This window comes from Onychostoma macrolepis, chromosome 18 (assembly GCF_012432095.1).
Source record: "Onychostoma macrolepis isolate SWU-2019 chromosome 18, ASM1243209v1, whole genome shotgun sequence".
Taxonomy (NCBI): Eukaryota; Metazoa; Chordata; class Actinopteri; order Cypriniformes; family Cyprinidae; genus Onychostoma; species Onychostoma macrolepis.
In genome coordinates this window covers 21,037,303-21,056,607 of record NC_081172.1, presented here as the reverse complement: position 1 = coordinate 21,056,607, position 19,305 = coordinate 21,037,303, and the positions used below count along the sequence as shown (strand labels likewise).

General features: G+C 38.6%; 1 protein-coding gene across 4 annotated transcripts in view; it reads right to left on the bottom strand.

Moving 5' to 3' along the window:
- Positions 1–19,305, bottom strand: part of tcf25 (transcription factor 25 (basic helix-loop-helix)) — a 205,089-nt gene that overhangs the window by 12,982 nt on the left and 172,802 nt on the right. For 3 of the 4 annotated variants that reach the window (XR_009266917.1, XM_058750834.1, XM_058750835.1), the window contains one exon: positions 16,486–16,565. The exons of the other annotated variant lie outside the window; for it this stretch is intronic. Coding sequence is in view for 2 of the 3 variants with exons in the window: in XM_058750834.1 (XP_058606817.1) it covers positions 16,486–16,565 (80 nt within the window). In the remaining variant the exon portion in view is untranslated. The remainder of the gene's footprint in view (positions 1–16,485; positions 16,566–19,305) is intronic. 4 annotated transcript variants of the gene reach the window in all.

Below are 19,305 nucleotides of genomic sequence, written 5' to 3'. Positions count from 1 at the left end.
GGCCGAACATCGCCAACACGTTGCGGAGGTCCTCCAACGTCTCCATAAATACCACCTCTTAAAAAAATGCACTTTTCACCAGTCCACAGTCCATTTTCTCGGCTATATCATCAACCGTGGTGGCATCCGCATGGACAAGGGGAAGGTGGAAGCTATCACTTCTTGGCCACGTCCTTCAAACATCAAAGAGCTCCAGAGGTTTTTGGGATTCTCCAACTTCTACTGAAGATTCATCTCCAACTACAGCACCATCACCAGCCCACTCACAGACCTACTTAAAGGCAATGCCAAATCCCTCTCCTGGAACCCAAATGCCCAAGAAGCCTTTGAAATCCTCAAACAAGCATTCACCAACGCACCACTCCTAGTCCACCCCAATCCCAACCTACCGTTTATAGTGGAAGTAGATGCATCCACCACCGGAGTAGGAGCCATACTCTCTCAGCAGCAGGGGACGCCTCCCAAACTCCATCCATGCGCCTACTTCTCCCGGAAACTCAGCCCGGCGGAGAGAAACTATGACATCGGCAACAGGGAACTCCTAGCTATCAAGCTCGCCCTAGAAGAATGGAGGCACTGGTTGGAGGGGGCTGCACACCCATTCCTAGTACTAACAGACCACAAAAATCTCCAGCATCTCCGCGAAGCCAAGCGGTTGAACCCGAGACAAGCCCGATGGGCTCTATTCTTCACCCAATTTCGATTCAAGATCTCCTATCGTCCGGGTCCTAAGAATGTGAAAGCGAATGCTCTGTCCCGCATATATAGCCCCGAAGAAAGCAACGAAGAACCAGAAAAAATCCTACCTACGGAAATCATCTCCAGCCCCATTCAATGGACCTCTCCACCAGTCGTCTCTACCACTCCACCTGCCAGTCCCCCTGATCATCAGTACGTTCCAAGAATTCAACGGACCCCAATCATCCACACCACTCACACATCCCTAGGTACTGATCACCCAGGGGCCAACGCCACCCTCTCGCTGCTGCAAGATCGCTTCTGGTGGCCTAACATGGCTAGGGACGTGAGAAGGTTCGTACGGGGCTGCCCTGACTGCGCCATCTCTTAGAGCACCCGTCATCTTCCAACTGGCAAACTTCTTCCTCTACACATACCGCACCGCCCTTGGTCACACCTAGGAGTAGATTTCATCACGGATCTACCCATCTCCGACGGCAATACATGTATCTTAGTCATCATCGACCGATTCTCGAAATTCTGTCATCTCATACCCCTCCCAGGCCTTCCCACGGCCATACAGACTGCAGAAATCCTGTTTAATCATGTATTCTGTTACTATGGCATCCCAGAGGACATTGTATCGGACAGAGGACCACAATTCATCTCCCGGGTTTGGAAGGCATTTTTCTCTCTCCTAGGTGTGACCGTAAGCCTCTCTTCAGGTTACCACCCGCAGTCAAACGGGCAGACCGAATGCAAGATCCAAGAAGTGGGACGTTTCCTGAGAACCTTCTGCCATGGTCGCCAGAACTCTTGGAACCAGTTCCTAGGCTGGGCCGAGTACGCCCAAAATTCTTTACGTCAGAGCTCTACTGGACTCACGCCCTTCCAGTGCGTACTCGGTTTCCAGCCTCCCCTATTTCCCTGGTCAGGAGAACCATCTGAGGTACCCGCTATCGACTACTGGTTCCGAGAGAGCGAGAGGGTCTGGGACACAGCAAACCACCAGCTCCAGCAGGCAGTGCGCAGACAGCGGATAACAGCAGACGTCCGAAGAGCCACCAACCCCACTTACCAACCAGGACAAAAGGTCTGGCTATCCACCAGGGACATCAAGCTGCGCCTACCTAGCCGGAAACTTAGTCCCAGATTCGTTGGCCCCTTCACCATTCTGGAACAAATCAACCCGGTCACATACAAATTACAATTACCCCCACAATACAAAATTCATCCCACCTTCCATGTCTCACTACTCAAACCCTTTTCTCCTCCTGTTTCCCCAGGGCCTGGCCAGACGGAGGAGTCCCCTCTCCCTCTCATAGTGGAAGAAGGTGCCGTTTACCTAGTGAAGGAAATACTGGACTCTCGGTGCCGTGGGGGTAAGCTCGAATATCTTGTGGATTGGGATGGCTACGGTCCTGAAGAACGCTCATGGGTGCCCAGAGAAGATGTCCTCGACCCTACACTCCTGGAGGAGTTCCACTTGGCACACCCCGATCGTCCAGCACCCCGAGGCCGGGGTAGACCACCACGACGCCGAGGGCGGCCCTCAGGAGCGGGCCGTGGAGAGGGGGATACTGTCACGGATCGGCCAGGCCCTACTCTCCACCAATCACAACGCTCCACCTCACCTGAGTATTAATCACGTCCACCTGCACCTCATCTTCTCAATCATCAACCCACAGATATAAACCCTCTCACCAGTCACACTCACCGTCCGATCTCGTCAGTTCGACGTGGACTCGTCTCCCAACAACGTGCAAAGACAAGAACTATATCCTTACCTAGCTATACTAACCTTGAAAACCTTACCTCCTGTTTCTGCTCCTTGTGTCCTCTCCTCCTCCTAGATCGTCAGTCTTCCGGATCAGTGTACCCCGAAACGGAACCCCTCACCTCGTCTCTGTGGAAGAGTGTAGTGTTTGTCTCAACGCCAGTCTTCTGTTCTTCTCCATTCGTCTTGTGCTCATCTCTGTCTCAATAAACTATTGTGTGATCACTCACCATTGTGTCCGGCCAATACTTTGACACCGTCAGCTACAGTATCACATCAGAAAAACAATTCCACTCATTCTCTACTATAGGAGAGGAAGAATTGCATAAACTTGTTAAATCATCTAAACCAACAACATGTATGCTAGACCCTATTCCATCTAAACTACTAAAAGAGGTGCTTCCAGAAGTCAAAGATCCTCTTTTGGCTATTATTAATTCATCATTGTCATTAGGATATGTTCACAAAACCTTCAAATTGGCTGTTATTAAGCCTCTCATTAAAAAAACACAACTTGACCCCAAAGATCTAGTTAATTACAGACCGATCTCGAATCTCCCTTTTCTGTCAAAGATACTAGAAAAGGTATTATCCTCACAATTATATTCCTTTTTAGAGAAAAATGGTATCTGTGAGGATTTCCAGTCAGGATTTAGACCGTTTCATAGCACTGAGACTGCTCTCATTAGAGTTACAAATAACCTGCTCGTCATCTGATCGTGGTTGTATCTATTAGTACTACTAGATCTTAGCGCTGCATTCGACACTATCAACCACAACATTCTTTTGAATAGACTAGAAAACTTTGTTGGCATTAGTGGAAGTGCATTAGCATGGTTCAGATCGTACTTATCTGACCGCCACCAATTTGTAGCAGTGAATGAAGAGGTATCAAATCGATCACAAGTGCAGTATGGAGTACCTCAAGGCTCAGTACGAGGGCCGTTACTTTTCATGCTTTACATATTACCCTTAGGAAATATCATCAGGAAACACAATGTTAGCTTTCACTGTTATGCTGATGATACTCAGCTCTATATTTCTTTGTGCCCTGGTGAAACACACCAAATTGAGAAACTAACGGAATGCATAGTCGATATAAAAAAACTGGATGAAGAGTAATTTCTTACTGCTAAATTCTGAAAAAAACAGAGGTGTTAACTCTGGGGTCGGCTGTCTCGCCGGCGAGACCAACTCGTTTTGTTTAAGATCAGTGCAAAACACACTAAAAATACTCTGTTGATTTTGGTCACACAAATAAGTGTTATACATCAATCGAAACTGTTAAGTGTCTACTTTTTTTTGTGTACACTCACAATAACAACACAACTTTGTGCTTTTGGAAAAATAATAAAACAAACAGGGTGCGCTCTCTGTCTTCTCCGTTTCCGTGAACTGTTTTTAGAAACGCGTCACTAAAATTAACTGTAACTCAGCAAATACTCAGCACACAGACATGGGAGTTATATCTATAGAAAGCCTGAAGTGTCTACTTTGAAATGAAGCAAGTTTTATCGAAAACAAACATTCTGTGATGAAGTAATCCGTATGAAACCAACACGATGTTCAGTCTGTCCCGTCTGACTCATTATCTCTAATGTCATATGTAAATAGCAATGTGGGACGTGCGCGCGTGCAAACGCCCAACACAAACAAAGAGACGAGTTCCTCATCACGGCTACTGTTTGTTTCTGGAAGAAGACGCGCTGAGTAAAGGCAGGATTTCCTTCGAAAGAAGAACACGATTTCATCCAGTAGAGGAGATCATTCTGATGAGTAAGTAATGTTTTTTTTTTTTGCATTAGTTAACGTTTTATTGTGTCATAAACTTGAACAGATTTACTAACAGTTAGTTGGGTTGTTCCCAAACGACAACATGATGAATGCTACATATCTAAGAATGTTTAGACCATGTTTATTATTAATACTCTGTTCACAAATATATTTTAATAGCGTGCTAAACAATAATAATTCGTTTCTAAGATATAAAATATCATTTTTTTATAGTACAAAGTACATCCTTTTATTGTACAAAGCTTGCTTGAGTCTGTGGCTACAGAATCATATCATAGGCTACTATAAAATCATACATACTAGACTATATGACTACAAAATCATAGTTGGGTTTTTCCCAAACTATAATTCCTGTCTACAATGTTTGAAATCGTGTAAAACATTTTGAATATGAAAGGCAATTCATTGTATTTAAATTTCTTATGGCACGATGATGTTTTCATGCTCTATATAAAACAATAAAAGTAATATGAGTGTACACTGTAACATGATGAATGCTACGAGTCTAAGTATGTCTAGTACATGTTTATTATTAATAGCCTACTCTGTTCAGAAATAGATTTTAATAACGTGCTAAACAATAATAATTAGTTTCTCAGATATAAGATTTCTTTCTCTTTTTTTATGATAGTACAAAGCATGTGTGAGTCTATGGCTACAAAACATGTATAATATATATATATATATATATATACACAGATGTTCCTGATATTAACATGCTCACAAATGTTTTTTTTTTTGTTTTTGGTTGTTTGTATTTTTAATCAGATACCAGCACCAGATGAATCCTGATGTCTCTTCAAACTGTTTTCCTCTGAGAGCGCTGCACCAACAATCAGATGTTCAACTACACTGATATTCTATGTTAAGACAAGCTCCTTTTCTACTGATTATGTTTTTTTCTTCTTGAATCCATGGAAAGTAGTAGAAACACTTAAATAAAACACGTAAATATCAGGTATGATTTACTTGTTTCACTTGTTAGACAGAATCTGTTGCAGGAATGACTCAAAGTCTGTTCACATCTCTGTGGTTAGATCAGTGTGCACAATGTGTCTTTGACCTTCATTATGTATGTTTTGATTATACTGTGTTGTAAATAAAATACAAATAATAAAAAAAAAAACTTTTTTTCAATCTCCTCACATTCTCTCTTACCTGCCTCTGAGTCACAGTCACACTGATGGGCCATTAGAGGCCATTAGGGGAGGGCCCTTTGTCTCTCAGGTGAGACTCACTTAATATTCATGGCCATTGCCACTCCCTCGCATATAGACCCTCGATCACAAAACATGTCTTGAAAATTTTAAATCAATATATTGTTTTCTGTGAATGAGTAAGCAGAATGATTTTCACATAATTTTGAAGTAAATATTCTAGCCTACAAGACTGATTACTCAAAAGTCTTATTCACAACTATTTAGTGTGGGTTTTAAGGCCTTATTTCAGCTACATTTTTTTCCCCAAAACTTACTAACCACGCATAATATTTTTTTTCTCTAAAAAATGCAAACATGTACATCCATCTTGGTCACATATTATTGTAGCACAGTTTGTGCTGAATACAAAAAAAATTACATGTTGGTCAATAGTATGTTTTAAGTAGCTGAAATAAGCACAAATATCAGGGCATGTCAAAACATCTCAAGGGCCCCAAAATGACCTCGGACCCCAGAGGGTTAATTATCAGACCTAAAACCCCCACATGTAATAACATACAACACTGTCTAACACTTGATGGCTGCTCTGTAAATTCTTAGTCATCAGCTAGGAACCTAGGTGTGCCATTTGATAGCAATCTTTCCTTCAACAGCCACGTTTCTAGCATTTGTAAAACTGCATTTTTTTCATCTTAAAAATATATCTAAATTATATGCTCTATAAGTCAACCTATGCTCTCTAAGTCAAACGCAGAAATGTTAATTCATGCATTTATGACCTCAAGGTTAGATTATTGTAATGCTTTATTGGGTGGTTGTTCTGCACGCTTAATAAACAAACTCCAGATGGTCCAAAATGCAGCAGCTAGAGTTCTTACTAGAACCAGGAAGTATGACCACATTAGCCCGGTTCTGTCAACACTGCACTGGCTCCCTACTAAACATCATATAGATTTTAAAATCTTGTTAATTACTTATCGGATGAGACCGTCTTTCGGATGAGACGTTAAACCGAAGTCCTGACTCTCTGTGCTCATTAAAAATCCCATGACATTCATCGTAAAGAGTAGGGGTGTAACCCCGGTGTCCTGGCCAAATTCCCGCCACTGGCCCTTGTCAATCATGGCCTCCTAATAATCCCCATCCACTTGATTGGCTCTATCTCTCTTTCCTCTCCACCTGTAGCTGGTGTGTGGTGAGCGCACTGGCGCCGTTGTCCTGTGGCTGCCGTCGCATCATCCAAGTGGATGCTGCACACCGGTGGTGGTTCAGGAGAGACCCCCCACATGATTGTCAAGCGCTTTGGGTGTATAGGAATACACAATAAAAGCGCTATATAAATGCTTCATTCATTCAATCATTCATACATATAAAGCCCTTGAATGGTTTAGCTCCTCAGTACTTGAGCGAGCTCTTATCGCATTATAGTCCTCCACATCCACTATGTTCTCAAAACTCTGGCCATTTGATAATACCTAGAATATCAAAATCAACTGCGGGCGGCAGAACCTTTTCCTATTTAGCGCCAAAACTCTGGAACAATCTACCTAACACTGTTCGGGAGGCAGACACACTCTGTCAGTTTAAATCTAGATTAAAGACCCATCTCTTTAACCTGGCTTACACATAATACAGTAATACGCTTCTAATATTCAAATCCGTTAAAGGATTGTTAGGCTGCACTAATTAGGTCAACCAGAACCGGGAACACTTCCCATAACACCCGATGTACTTGTTACATCGTAAGAAGAATGGCATCTACGCTAATATTAGTCTGTTTCTTTCTTATTCCGAGATCACCGTTGCCACCCGATCCAGTCCGTATCCAGATCATCACTTAGAGATGACCTTTACAGCCCTGAACGTCAGCGGAGATCAGGACGCCTAGATGAACCAGAGAGACAGATCCCCAGTGAGGACCTCGTCACCTAGACAGCCAATGGGACAAGACCACGGGAACCAAAAGAGTCCTTTACAAAATCTGACTTTGCTGCAGTTATAATTGAACTTCTGGTTTTGTCTGGCCAGAGGAGAACTGGCCCCCCGACTGAGCCTGGTTTCTCCCAAGGTTTTTTTCTCCATTCTGTCACCGATGGAGTTTTGGTTCCTTGCTGCTGTCGCCTCTGGCTTGCTTAGTTGGGGACACTTATTTTCCAGCGATATCGTCTACATGACTGCACAGATACTATTTAAACTGAACTGAGCCGGACGATGACATCATTCAATAATGAAATGCCTTTAACTGAAAATATTATTCTGATATTGTAAAGTTGCTTTGACAATCTGTATTGTTAAAAGCGCTATATAAATAAAGGTGACTTGACTTGAAAGTGACAAAAACGGCATGTCCTTTTATACAGAATCCTGTAGATGAGGCTGCTGCATTATTTCATAGGGAGTTACATATACATCGGGATTATTTACATTGGGATTATTTTGATTTATTTATTTTGTATTATTAATTTAATGTTTTTAATTTTTTTTTTTTTTTGGCCATATCCACATGCATACTTATTTGAGCGGTACCAACCTTGCTTTTTTTGCACCACAAATGATCTCGCCTGGTGTGAATAGCCCCATAGGGATCTATTGTTTCGATTCAAAAGCATCATCACACCAAATTTTTGCTTTCACTGTAGAAAAAGCCACAAAAAAATGCTGGGTTGTTTTTTTCAACACAAATGCTGGGTTGAGACTGCCGGGTGAGGACGTTGGGTTGATTTAACTCAATTTGGGTTGAAAATTAGTCTTAATCTGGGTTAAACGCGGACGTGAAAGAGAGCACGCATGTCACGTTAACATCGGGGGACACCAGTGCGAGAAGCCGTCATTTTCTCAGCATCTTCAGATGGAAGCGAGTGAAAGACTGTTTATGGTAAGTAAAGATTAAAAATGTAAAGTTATCATTCATTGCGTGTGTCCGGGAGTATTTTGAGATTTCATGGAAGGTGGAAAAAGTCGGAAAAAAGCTTATATCGAAAAATACGTGGAAATGGTTTTCGCCTCAGAAATAACGTTAGTCTTAACGGCCTCTTTTACTGAACGGAAGAGGTACTTTTAATATAATGTTTGTGAGTTTGTCATATTTACAGAAGATTTTACAATATATACATTTTTGAGGTGTTAATAGAGGGTTATTAACATATTTACATGTTAATTCTTTAAGTTTTTTGCAATTAAACTGAATGCAGTTTCCTAAAGGAAACGGCGTTATGTAATACAGACTAGGCTAATTATTTTGAGGTTGATTTGTTTTAATTGTTAAAAGTAATGTTTTGCATGTGACATTTCAGACTTGAGCTTTGTCTCTTCATTGTGCCTGTGCCGGGAGTAAACGACACAGCAGCCTGCGTGTGTGTGAGGAGGCGATTTTCTCAGCTAAGGCAAGTAAAGTTCATAATCTCAAGTTACCTTTTTTTTTGACCAAGAGTAAAATAATGTTTGTTTTTTGTAGATGTTGAAAGCCAGAGACATTACGAGAGCTTCATTCTTTTAGGACTGATGTGAGTTATTTTTAGAAAATAAATGTTTTCGTTGTCTCCTGCCTGTTTAACGTTACTTCACATTTTGATGCAACAACAGTATGATGACTTAACATTTTATTTAAACCACTGTCCATGTTTTTCATTGCAGAACTCAAACCAACTTTGGAGTTAATGACACAGAAGGCTGCTTGTGTGAGGAGGCGATTTTCTCAGCTTCTTCAGAAAAGAGGGAAAGATGGTTTAAGGCAAGTAAAGTTCATAATGTCATGTTGAGTGTTTTTTGTTTTTTTGACTGAGTACAATTTTTTTTTTTTTTTTGGTAGATGTTGAAAGCCAGAGAAATATGAGAGCATCATTCTTTTGAGATTGAGAGTTATTTTTAGAAAATGTTTCTGTTGTCTCCTGCCTGATTACTTCACATTTTGATGCAACAACAGTATGATGGCTAGTTCACATTTTATTTAAACCATTGATGTCCATGTTCTTCATTGCAGAACTCAAACAAACTTTGGAGTTAACGACACAGAAGGCTGCTTGTGTGAGGAGGCGATCTTCTCTGCTTCTTCAGAAGAGAGGGAAAGATGGTTTAAGGCAAGTAAAGTTAATAATTCCATGGTATCAATTTTTTTTTTTGACAGAGTAAAAATTTTTGTTTTTTGTAAATGTTGAAAGCCAGAGACATAGGAGAACATTATTGTTTTGAGTTATTTTTAGAAAATAAATGTTTCCGTTGTCTCCTGCCTGTTTTCTTCATATGTTGATGCAACAGTATGATGACTTGTTCACATTTCTGTGTTTTTCATTGCAGAACTCAAACCAACTTTGGAGTTGTCTGATTTGGAATCCTCATTCTTGGTCTTCCTTCTATAAGACTTTTGTCTATCTTTGGAATACAAATTAAGATATTTTATTTTTCTCTCATTTTTGTTAATCCATTGAAAGTCTAGATAATATTTTCAAGCTTCAAAAATAGTTGTTATAGAAGTTATCCATGCTAATATTATATATTAATACATCTTAAATTTATTTGTTCATACCATATATGGTGATCATGTTCAGAAGAAAATGTTGGTCTCCCAGACTTGCAATGGAGGACAAAATTTAAGAGAATATTAAAAAATATCTTCATTTGTGTTCCAATAATTAGCAGAATGTGTATGGGTTTGGAACAACATGGGGGAAGAGTAAATTATGATCATTTTCATTTTTTTGGTGAACTTTAAAGAGCAGCCCTCCACGTTCATGAACATTTGTGAGGTATGTGAATCTCATGTCTGATTTAATACTGCAGTACAGAAGTAGCTTTCTGAAAGCAATATATTTATTTAAACAAATTTGAAAGCCGTCACACTGGTGCCGCTATTGTTGCATTCTAGGGCGCTGTGGTAGACAGAGACATTAAACAACCACACAAAGTAGTTGAAATTATAAAACAGACTAGTTACCTAACCTTACAGATGTGGATGCAAATCTATTTGAAAAGGATTCAATTTTAACTAAATGTTTTATTTTTTTTAAATGTTTTTCTCCTTTTAGGGCACTGATGAAGAACAGGTGCTGACTGGGATGAATGCTGGTCAAAGAGGAGAATGACCTTTCCCCTAAACTGATGCAACAGTGGTTTTAAAGGAGGAGGCTGCCCTGGATAATGTAAAATGTCACATTCCTTTGCTGTGCTGATGGGGCTTCATCATGACTACATCAATTATCCGAAAGTGATGCATGTTCTGTATGTGTTCATGGACTATGAAACAAACAGTAAGTGTATAATCTGTAAAACAAAACGTTAAATGCTTGTTCTGTGTTGTTGTTTAGTAGAAATGGAGTTCACACTCATTCATACACATGCTCACATTCCTTCACATATATGCTTGTGTTAAATGTTATAATATCAGTGTTAATGTTGTGGTTTGTGTACTGTCTTGCCAGAACAGTTCATAAAAAAAACTTAACTAATTGTACAATTATTGTATAATAGTGTTTTTGTATAATAGTTTTATACAATATACAAAATGTATCAAAAAAGTAAAATTTGGTCTTAGAAGTTAGTCAACAAATGTACCTGTTAATGCCATACTTTTCTGCATTTTATCTCACATGCATGTTACTTTTGACTGTTTTCTATTGTTGTAGTTTTTAATAAATATTTACCTTTTGATAGTCATTCTGTATGTGTAAAAGTGATTTTAAAATTAACAAGATTTGTAGGTTTAATGCCTAGCTCAATTTGGGTTAATTTTAGAAGCATAAAAAAACCAAACCAGTATGATGGGTCAAACATATAACCCAACTTGTGTGGGTCAAAAAGGGACAAACCCAGCGCCGGGTTGCCAAAATGACCCAAATTGGGTTGTTTTTAACCCAGCATTTTTTAGAGTGGAGATGGAAACTCGAGTCTGCGACTTGGACTCGAGTCGCACTTAAGTCACATAAATAAAGACACGGGGCTTGATTTGGACTTGTGACTCATGAGACTTGTAAAAAACGCAAGTAATTTGGTATGGGAGTTTATATGAATATATCTCAGAGGGGAACTGGCTTTCTTTAGAAAAGTTTAGATGGTATTTTATTTTCATCTTGTATAATGCATATTAAAGTAGTGTTCATAACCACAGCACTGCTTTGTTTACAACGGCAAGCAAGGAAACAATGTTGAACAATGCTGTTCAAGTGCTATCTGCTGGAAGAGATTGAATCTGCATTCTAATTCAGCTCGTCTGCTGTTTTGTTTCATGCAGATGTTTTATGTAGAATAGTTTCACAAAACTAAAGTCAGACCATTTTGTTTTTGCTTCAAATTTCAAAATTATACAATCCAATTTAGATTAAAAACTGCTCATGCTGGATGTATGCAGCCTCTTTTTCTGGATTGTGTTGTGTTTAAAATACAGTGGTTGCCTCTAATTTTAAATTGGAAAAGAGCACAGACAAAGCCCTTAGTTTGTTTATACGAGATTTCTTTCATTTGTGTTATTCATTTGATTGATTGGGGTTTGTTTTAAAATTTCAATTTAGTTTTGTTGTTCTTGAGAGACTTGACTTGGGCCTCAGAGACTTGTGAACATGTCTGCTTATTTTGTTTTAAAGAAGTAATTCAAAGCTTTCTATAGATTCTATATTTATCAAGTCAGTGAGGCAAGTATTCGCTGTATTTTGGTTTTTCAGAAGCGCTCCTGCTCAAAACCGAAACTGCTTTTTTATTTCTTTATTTTATAAAATAACGTTTTGTTTATATTTTGAGTGCACACAAATAAAGGTAGACCCATTACAGTTCCAAACAATGTAGCCTATTACTTTTACCTTTATGAGCAAATATGACATGTATTTTGAAATATTTCCAATGCAAGTGATCGCTCTGGCGCGTCCTGTAAAGTGCGCTTCAGCTTCCACTCTCCGCACAAACGACTGGATATGCGTCAGTGCACATTTATCTAGGTTAAGCGTTTAAACTAACATTGTGGAGCTGTTTCATAACTAAATATTTAATTTTAGACAAGTCGTGATGATTTGAGAAGGCTAAATTGATCAAACATAGGCTATGATCAACTCACTGTCTGATGCTGGCCGCTTGGTCGTTACTTTAAAAAACAAAAACGTACATTTAATGAATAAAAAAAATGCTCCAAACGTTTTTCTAAATTAACTTAATAAAATAACGAAACAAAATACAATCACTTTGCCATTTCATACAAAACTGAAGTATTTTAATAGCTGAAACAGTAGTACAAGCTGTTTTGAGAGAAAGGGGCAAAAAAAGACGAGCTCGGGTCGGACTCGGGCCGGTAATTCTGATAAGCTGTCAGACACGAGCCAGGGTTCTATCCCAGGTACCTCAACGCCATCTGAGTGTCTGTTCTAAGCTGCAGGTTACATAGCTTGCAAACAAGAGCCAGCCTCAACCCAGAGCATGTGGACATGTTGACATTTTTGTATTCCAATTCTAATTTTAGAAAAGTGAATAAGAATCATGTTCGTATGAACAAATTTGAACAGTGACAGTTTTCCTGTTCTTCTGCATTATACCTCTGTATCAAACAGTAGCATTAATTGTTTGTTTATTATTTTATAATTTTGATATTTCAACAAATTCTGCTGCTTAATATCTTATTGCCGGCAAGTTTATATCCTAATTTCATAATGTGAATTTTATATGAGTACAACTTAATGCTTGTTTTGTTTATTTATATTTCGGATATTAAAATAAGTTTTACTGTTCAAAACCTGGACAAAATTTGTGTTTTATTTAAGGTTTAAAATGTCAAAATTAAATATAGTTAAACTCAATATGTGGCTTTTGCATTATGTAAAGTACACTTTTATACAGAAATACCCTGATTTAGGGTTTTATATAGTTATAATAAGCAAAACATTTAAGAAAAAAATTGTTTAGTTTTATCTGGTTAATCGAAAAAATAATCGTCCGATTAATCGACTTTCAAATAATTCTTAGTTGCAGCCCTAAAATACAATCAACTCGTTAACATGCTCCACAGTGACATGCAGTGCATTTAGTTATAATTGACTTTTAGTTTGCGTGCTTATGATTTATCATGGATTTCCTGCATTTACGGCCAGCAAAGCAACACGTGGTAAAATTCGAGTAGTGTTTTTATTTTTGAATAATAATTACAGATAAAATATTCGACTATTTGTACACATCCCTAAATCAAAATGCTTCAAGTAAGCCAGCCTCAAGCAAGGAGCCAGAACCTTGCCTCAGGGCAGCGAACAGTTGTACATGAAGCAAACTCCCATAGACTCACACAGCACCCCGCTTCTTTAGTTGAAACAGCTAAATGGCCTGACATGCTTGTGTGGCATGAACTAGTGTTGTCACGGTACCAAAATTTCAGTATTCGGTACCGATACCGGTACCAATTTCGGTACCACATGCTAATTAAAAAACACACTATTTTTAATAATAAAGTCAAACAAAAATAAAATGTACAAAAATCAATGCCATTCTTTATACTTATTTAAATTGTGTTTCAAGTTTTTCCGCAAGTAATAAAAGTATGAAAAACAGTAAACAAGTTTCACCCAAATTTAATTTGTCTTTTAATTAATTAAATTTAAACACATTTGATTTTTTTGGTAAATAAAGGGGATTTACTATTAAAATTAAAATATGGAATAAATATTGTGTGATTTCTTTAAAAAAATAAATATTTATTATTTTTTTTCAACAGTAGTAATAGTATCACATACATTCTACTAAATAATAGTAATATATTTCTGGCACAATGTCTTTAAGATGAACTTTTATTTTGACGGGTTGCCGTGAATACCTTTTAATTTCTGTGTGTAGCTATATGATATGACGCTGGTTTTACTCAAATGAAACGGTAAAATGCTCGTGAAGTGACTCTCAGAGCAGTTCTGGAGACGTTGTATATGTATTTATGTTCTCATTGAGACGACAGATGCTGAAATCACCGCGAGCATCAGGCGCGCTTCAGTGTGTGTAGTACAAAAAAAAAAAAAAAACGTGCGTCTCTGCCATTCATAAATTCATTTACATTTACATTTATGCATTTAGCAGACGCTTTTATCCAAAGCGACTTACAGTGCATTCAGGGTATACATTTATACATTTATCAGTATGTGTGTTCCCTGGGAATTGAACCCACGACCTTTTGCGCTGCTAACGCAATGCTCTACCACTGAGCCACAGGAACATTCATTCACACAGAGACTCGCAGAACATACAGGATTCATATCTGAATCGACTTTTGCGGCTTAATATTTACAGATACTAGTCCGTGTCGCGATTTGATTTAAGTCTAATGACCTACTTTTGATTAATTCATCTAAACTTTGACAAATTCCGCGCTAAACTGTAAACTCCGTTTTTATAACTGGATTCCGAGATTCCGTCCGCGTTTTCTGCATCGCAGAAATCATAGGGCCGTACGCTTCAAGGAACCGGGTTGACCGGGTTGACCGGGTACTCGGTACCACCGGTAAACCTGGTACCATGACGTTTTCATTTTTTTAGTACCGACTTGGTACCTAGCAACACTAGCATGAACAGCTCCTCGCTGCAGTAAAGCAAGCAAATTTATAATGCAAATAAACTAATATAAACAATGATTCAACCACTGTCAAATTACGCTGTTGCTTGGGTGCATGATACCGGGCATCTCAGAGAGGGTACGGAAAACTGTGGTAAATGGCTACACTCTGACAGATTACAGAGGTGCAAGCCCCTTCTATAAGGTGCCTGTATGCCCATAGGTGGAAAGTGATTGTGAACTCATTACTCACGTTTTTGCAGGAATGGCTGAAACTGGTTGAGAATCATCCACACAAAGTTTGTGTGGCTGCTATTTAAAATTTCCCTACTCTTTTAGTTGGCAGCTCTGAAAAGAATGACCAATAATAAGGTTTATGAGGGGCGAGAGATAGGAACTGAACCCTTCACTCCCCTCTATTCTGCCTATTTGGGATTTGGCTTTGGTTGTGTCAGATCATGCCTCCACAAGGCTGTCTTGGGACCCCTGTTTTAGACTGTCGGAACAACTGTTTGTTTTGGTGGCCACTCCAGAGGGTTACCCATCTCTAAGCAAAGACTGTCCCATAGGTTTGTGAACAAGATAACCCTGTCTTATACGGTCCAGAAAAGGGGGCTAAGAGCTCTTTTAACCAGGAGCCTGGCATCCTCATGTGCATGAGTGAGCAGACTGTTCATTCAAGACATTTGTCTGACAGCTGGCTGGTTATCCTAAAAAACCTTTGCCAGATTTTTTTTTAGCTGGGTGTGCCCACGTTTGCGCCTTTTGAGTTGTCTGTGCAAACGCATTTGAGCTCAGCAGGATTGGAAGCTCAACTAGGTCCACTGCTAGTCTGTGAAGGCTGCTTACTCTGACCCAGTGCCTTGTTCCTTCCTCTCAAGGAGCCTTAGTTAAGTTATGTTTCTTTGTGAACTCTCCATTACACTAGAGCTGTGCCTCGTTTACAAAAAAAAAATAAAAAAAAAAATAAAATATTGCTCAAGTGCTCTGAACAAACATTTAATCCTCCGACCATTAAACCATTCAAAATAAATCATTCACTTGGTTCTGTCACTGGGATCCTTCTGAAGTCTGTACAGAAATGCAAATAAGATGTTTAAACAGGACACATCAAGGCACATGTCATTTTACTTTTCCATCTGTCCATTGTCAGCAGACTCAAGCATGTGGAGTATGTCAATAACAGTATCAGTGATTATAATGGGTTCTATCTGCATTTGACGTGGCAATGCAACATTCACATCCAGTGTAGGCAAGTGTCAGCTGTTAAGCAACTGAACACAAGTGGGTGAGGCCCATGCTGCAATGATGTATAACTATTTGTTGATGTCTTGCTTTGGAGGCAGTAGTATGCAAATGTTGTGCCCATGTGATGTTACAAACTGCACAATATCCAAACTGACCATTTTTGGACCTTTACTAAATAAATGCTTTGTTTATGAGGAGTACATTTTAAGCTATGGCTCCTGCGGGACATTTTAATAATATGAAGACATCTTATATGACACAGGGCTTAGGATGGTGTCTCTAGGGGGTAATGACATTAGGCAGACAACTTGAGAGCTTCTAGGTGGTACCTTTCTGGTCTGATGTAAGACACAATGGAGTCCAGAGGAGGGAGAGGGTCAAAACTCATTCCTGGCTGTGTGGTCACTTCCTGTAAAAGACCAAAAGAACCTTTCTAGTACGCCATAATAAAACAGGTAAACCATATACGAACAAAACTACATATTTAATATTTTGTCAAATAGAGAAATATTCCTTATAAACCAATGTTATACAAAATCAACATGCAGTACTATATGTATATATGAGTTTGTAATTGTTTAGCTATACTTGAGAGCCCAATACCCTCATTTATATAGTGAAATATCAACCAACTAATAAGGGCATTTTGTGTGTCCTTAATGGGTAAAAAGGATTATAAATTGATCAAATCAGGTTTACATTAATATTTAGTGATTTGCATGTGAGGGTTATGTTCAGGGCTTGACATTAACACCTGCCAAATGCAAGTGGATTTCAATAATGGCGTGTAACAGTCACTCCCACTAGCCACTTTGGCAAGTTAGGGTTCCAGCAGGTCTTTAAAAAGTCTTCCATTTATGATCATGTGCTGGTTTCTCCACTACACACCTCGGATCACTTCCTTCTCACTCTTAGGGTGCTTTCAGACCTGTAGATCGTTTGCTTTGTTCCGAAACAGGGATTAATTAATTTGTTACATTGTTGCATTTTCTTCTTGGTTCGGTTCGCTTTCACAAGGCAACATTGCAAGGCATACCAAACTGTGTTTATGCAAGTCACATGTGAATAAAGTTGTCCTCTAATTGGTCAGTGTTCACCTGTTTACGTTCCTCTGCGTCATTAATCACGATGGATTGATAAATTCGCTCTGCAGGCTTACTGTGGCTTTATAGCTGTCCTGGCAAACGCAAAACCAATGTAGCCGTCATTCCGCTCTAATATATATACACACACACACACACACACACACACATATAATTATATTTAAATATATTTTCACTATATATATATATATATATATATATATATATATATATATATATATATATATATATATATATATATATATATATATATATATATATAGGGTGTAACGATAAATCGATTAATGGATCAATTCGTGATTTTCCTAATGCATCGAGATTCTCTCTTGAATTGATTCTGAACTTAGTTTTTAACAGCAGATGGCGCTCTAGGCTAGTTTTTAACTGAACACTCAAATGCTCACGAAGACCGCTTGTGCGATGCATTCGATTAATCGATTTATCGTTACATCCCTAATATATTATATTATATATATATATATATATATATATATATATATATATATATATATAAAATTGCAGTTTCAGACAGTGGGAATCAAGGCTTCGTCCGGACAGCATTCTTGTAAGTGCAATTAATTACACAACGTTTTAATATGAAAAGGTGCTCTTTGGTTTTCAACTGCAAAAACAAATATTCTCACTCACAAAATCACAGTTTCTCACAAATTCTCACTCGCACTCACAAGAGACACTGACTGTTGCTTTTTATATAACATATTTCCTGTTGTGAATTACGATACCGTTTGGTTTGTTTTTCCATTGGGTCAGATTGCTTTCTCACCACGAGCGAACCGCTCCAGAGTCCGTTTTCAATCGGGCCGAGGCCACCTCTTCAGGGAGGTCTCGGTACGCTTGTTTGGTCTGCTTTTGGTGCGCACCCGAGTGCAATTACTGCATTCACACCTGCCCAAACTAACCGCACCAAGAGGGACAACGAACTGTAGTGCGATTCAACCGAACTAAATGAGGCAGGTGTGAAAACACCCTTTAACCATCTGGGGTCTGAGGGTATTTTGGGGCCCCGGAGAAGTTTTGACATGCCCTGACATTTGTGCTTTTTTCAGTTGCTTATAAACATTTTAATGGCTAAAGACACTGTATTCAGCACAAACTGGGCTACAATAATATGTGAGCAGCATGTACGTACGTGATTGTGTTTTTGAGAAAACAACGTTTATGTGTGGTTAGAAAAAAAACTAACATTTTAAAGTAACTGAAATAAGGCCATAAAACACATACAGAACATTTGTTCACAAGACTTTTGAGAACTGTATCTTGTAGCCTAGAATATTTGCTTCAAAATGATCTGAAAATAATCTAACTCACTCATTCAGAGAAAACAATATACTGATTTAAATTTTGTAAGTCACTTTTTGAGTATAAAGGGTCTATGCGAGAGGGCATGAACTATCCTGGATAATGCTGTGACTCACACCTGAGAAGACAAAGGCCCACATAATGAGCTCCATAATGAGCCATTGAGTCAGGTATGTGAAAGAGGGAATTGCTACAAGAAAGAATGTGAGGAAAAAAGAAGTGTGTATACATATAACTATCACATAAAATAACTTGAGATTAACTTGCGAGTGCAGTTAAACAGTTTATTAGGAACAAACAAACAAATAAACAACAGAAGAGTCGAGACATCATGGGTGCAATATCCAAAACGATGGCAGGAAACTGGAACCCAGGAAAACGGGAGACAGCAGAAACTGCATGAGAAAACACAAAACAGACGTGAGCAACACAATGAATGGACAAAGACAAAGCAAACATGGTGACAATACATACACTACCAGTCAAATTATTTAAACAGTAAGATTTTTAATGTTTTTTTTTAAGAAGTGTCTTCAGCTCACCAAGCCTGCATTTATTTGATCCACAGTACAGCAAAAACAGTACATTATATTTATTATAATATATAGGCCTACATATTGTTACTATTCAAAATAAATAAAAGCACCCCCGCCCACACACACTAAAATTAATAAATAAATTAGTGAGCATGTTGATAGGCTTATCAGGAGCAACTATATTATTACA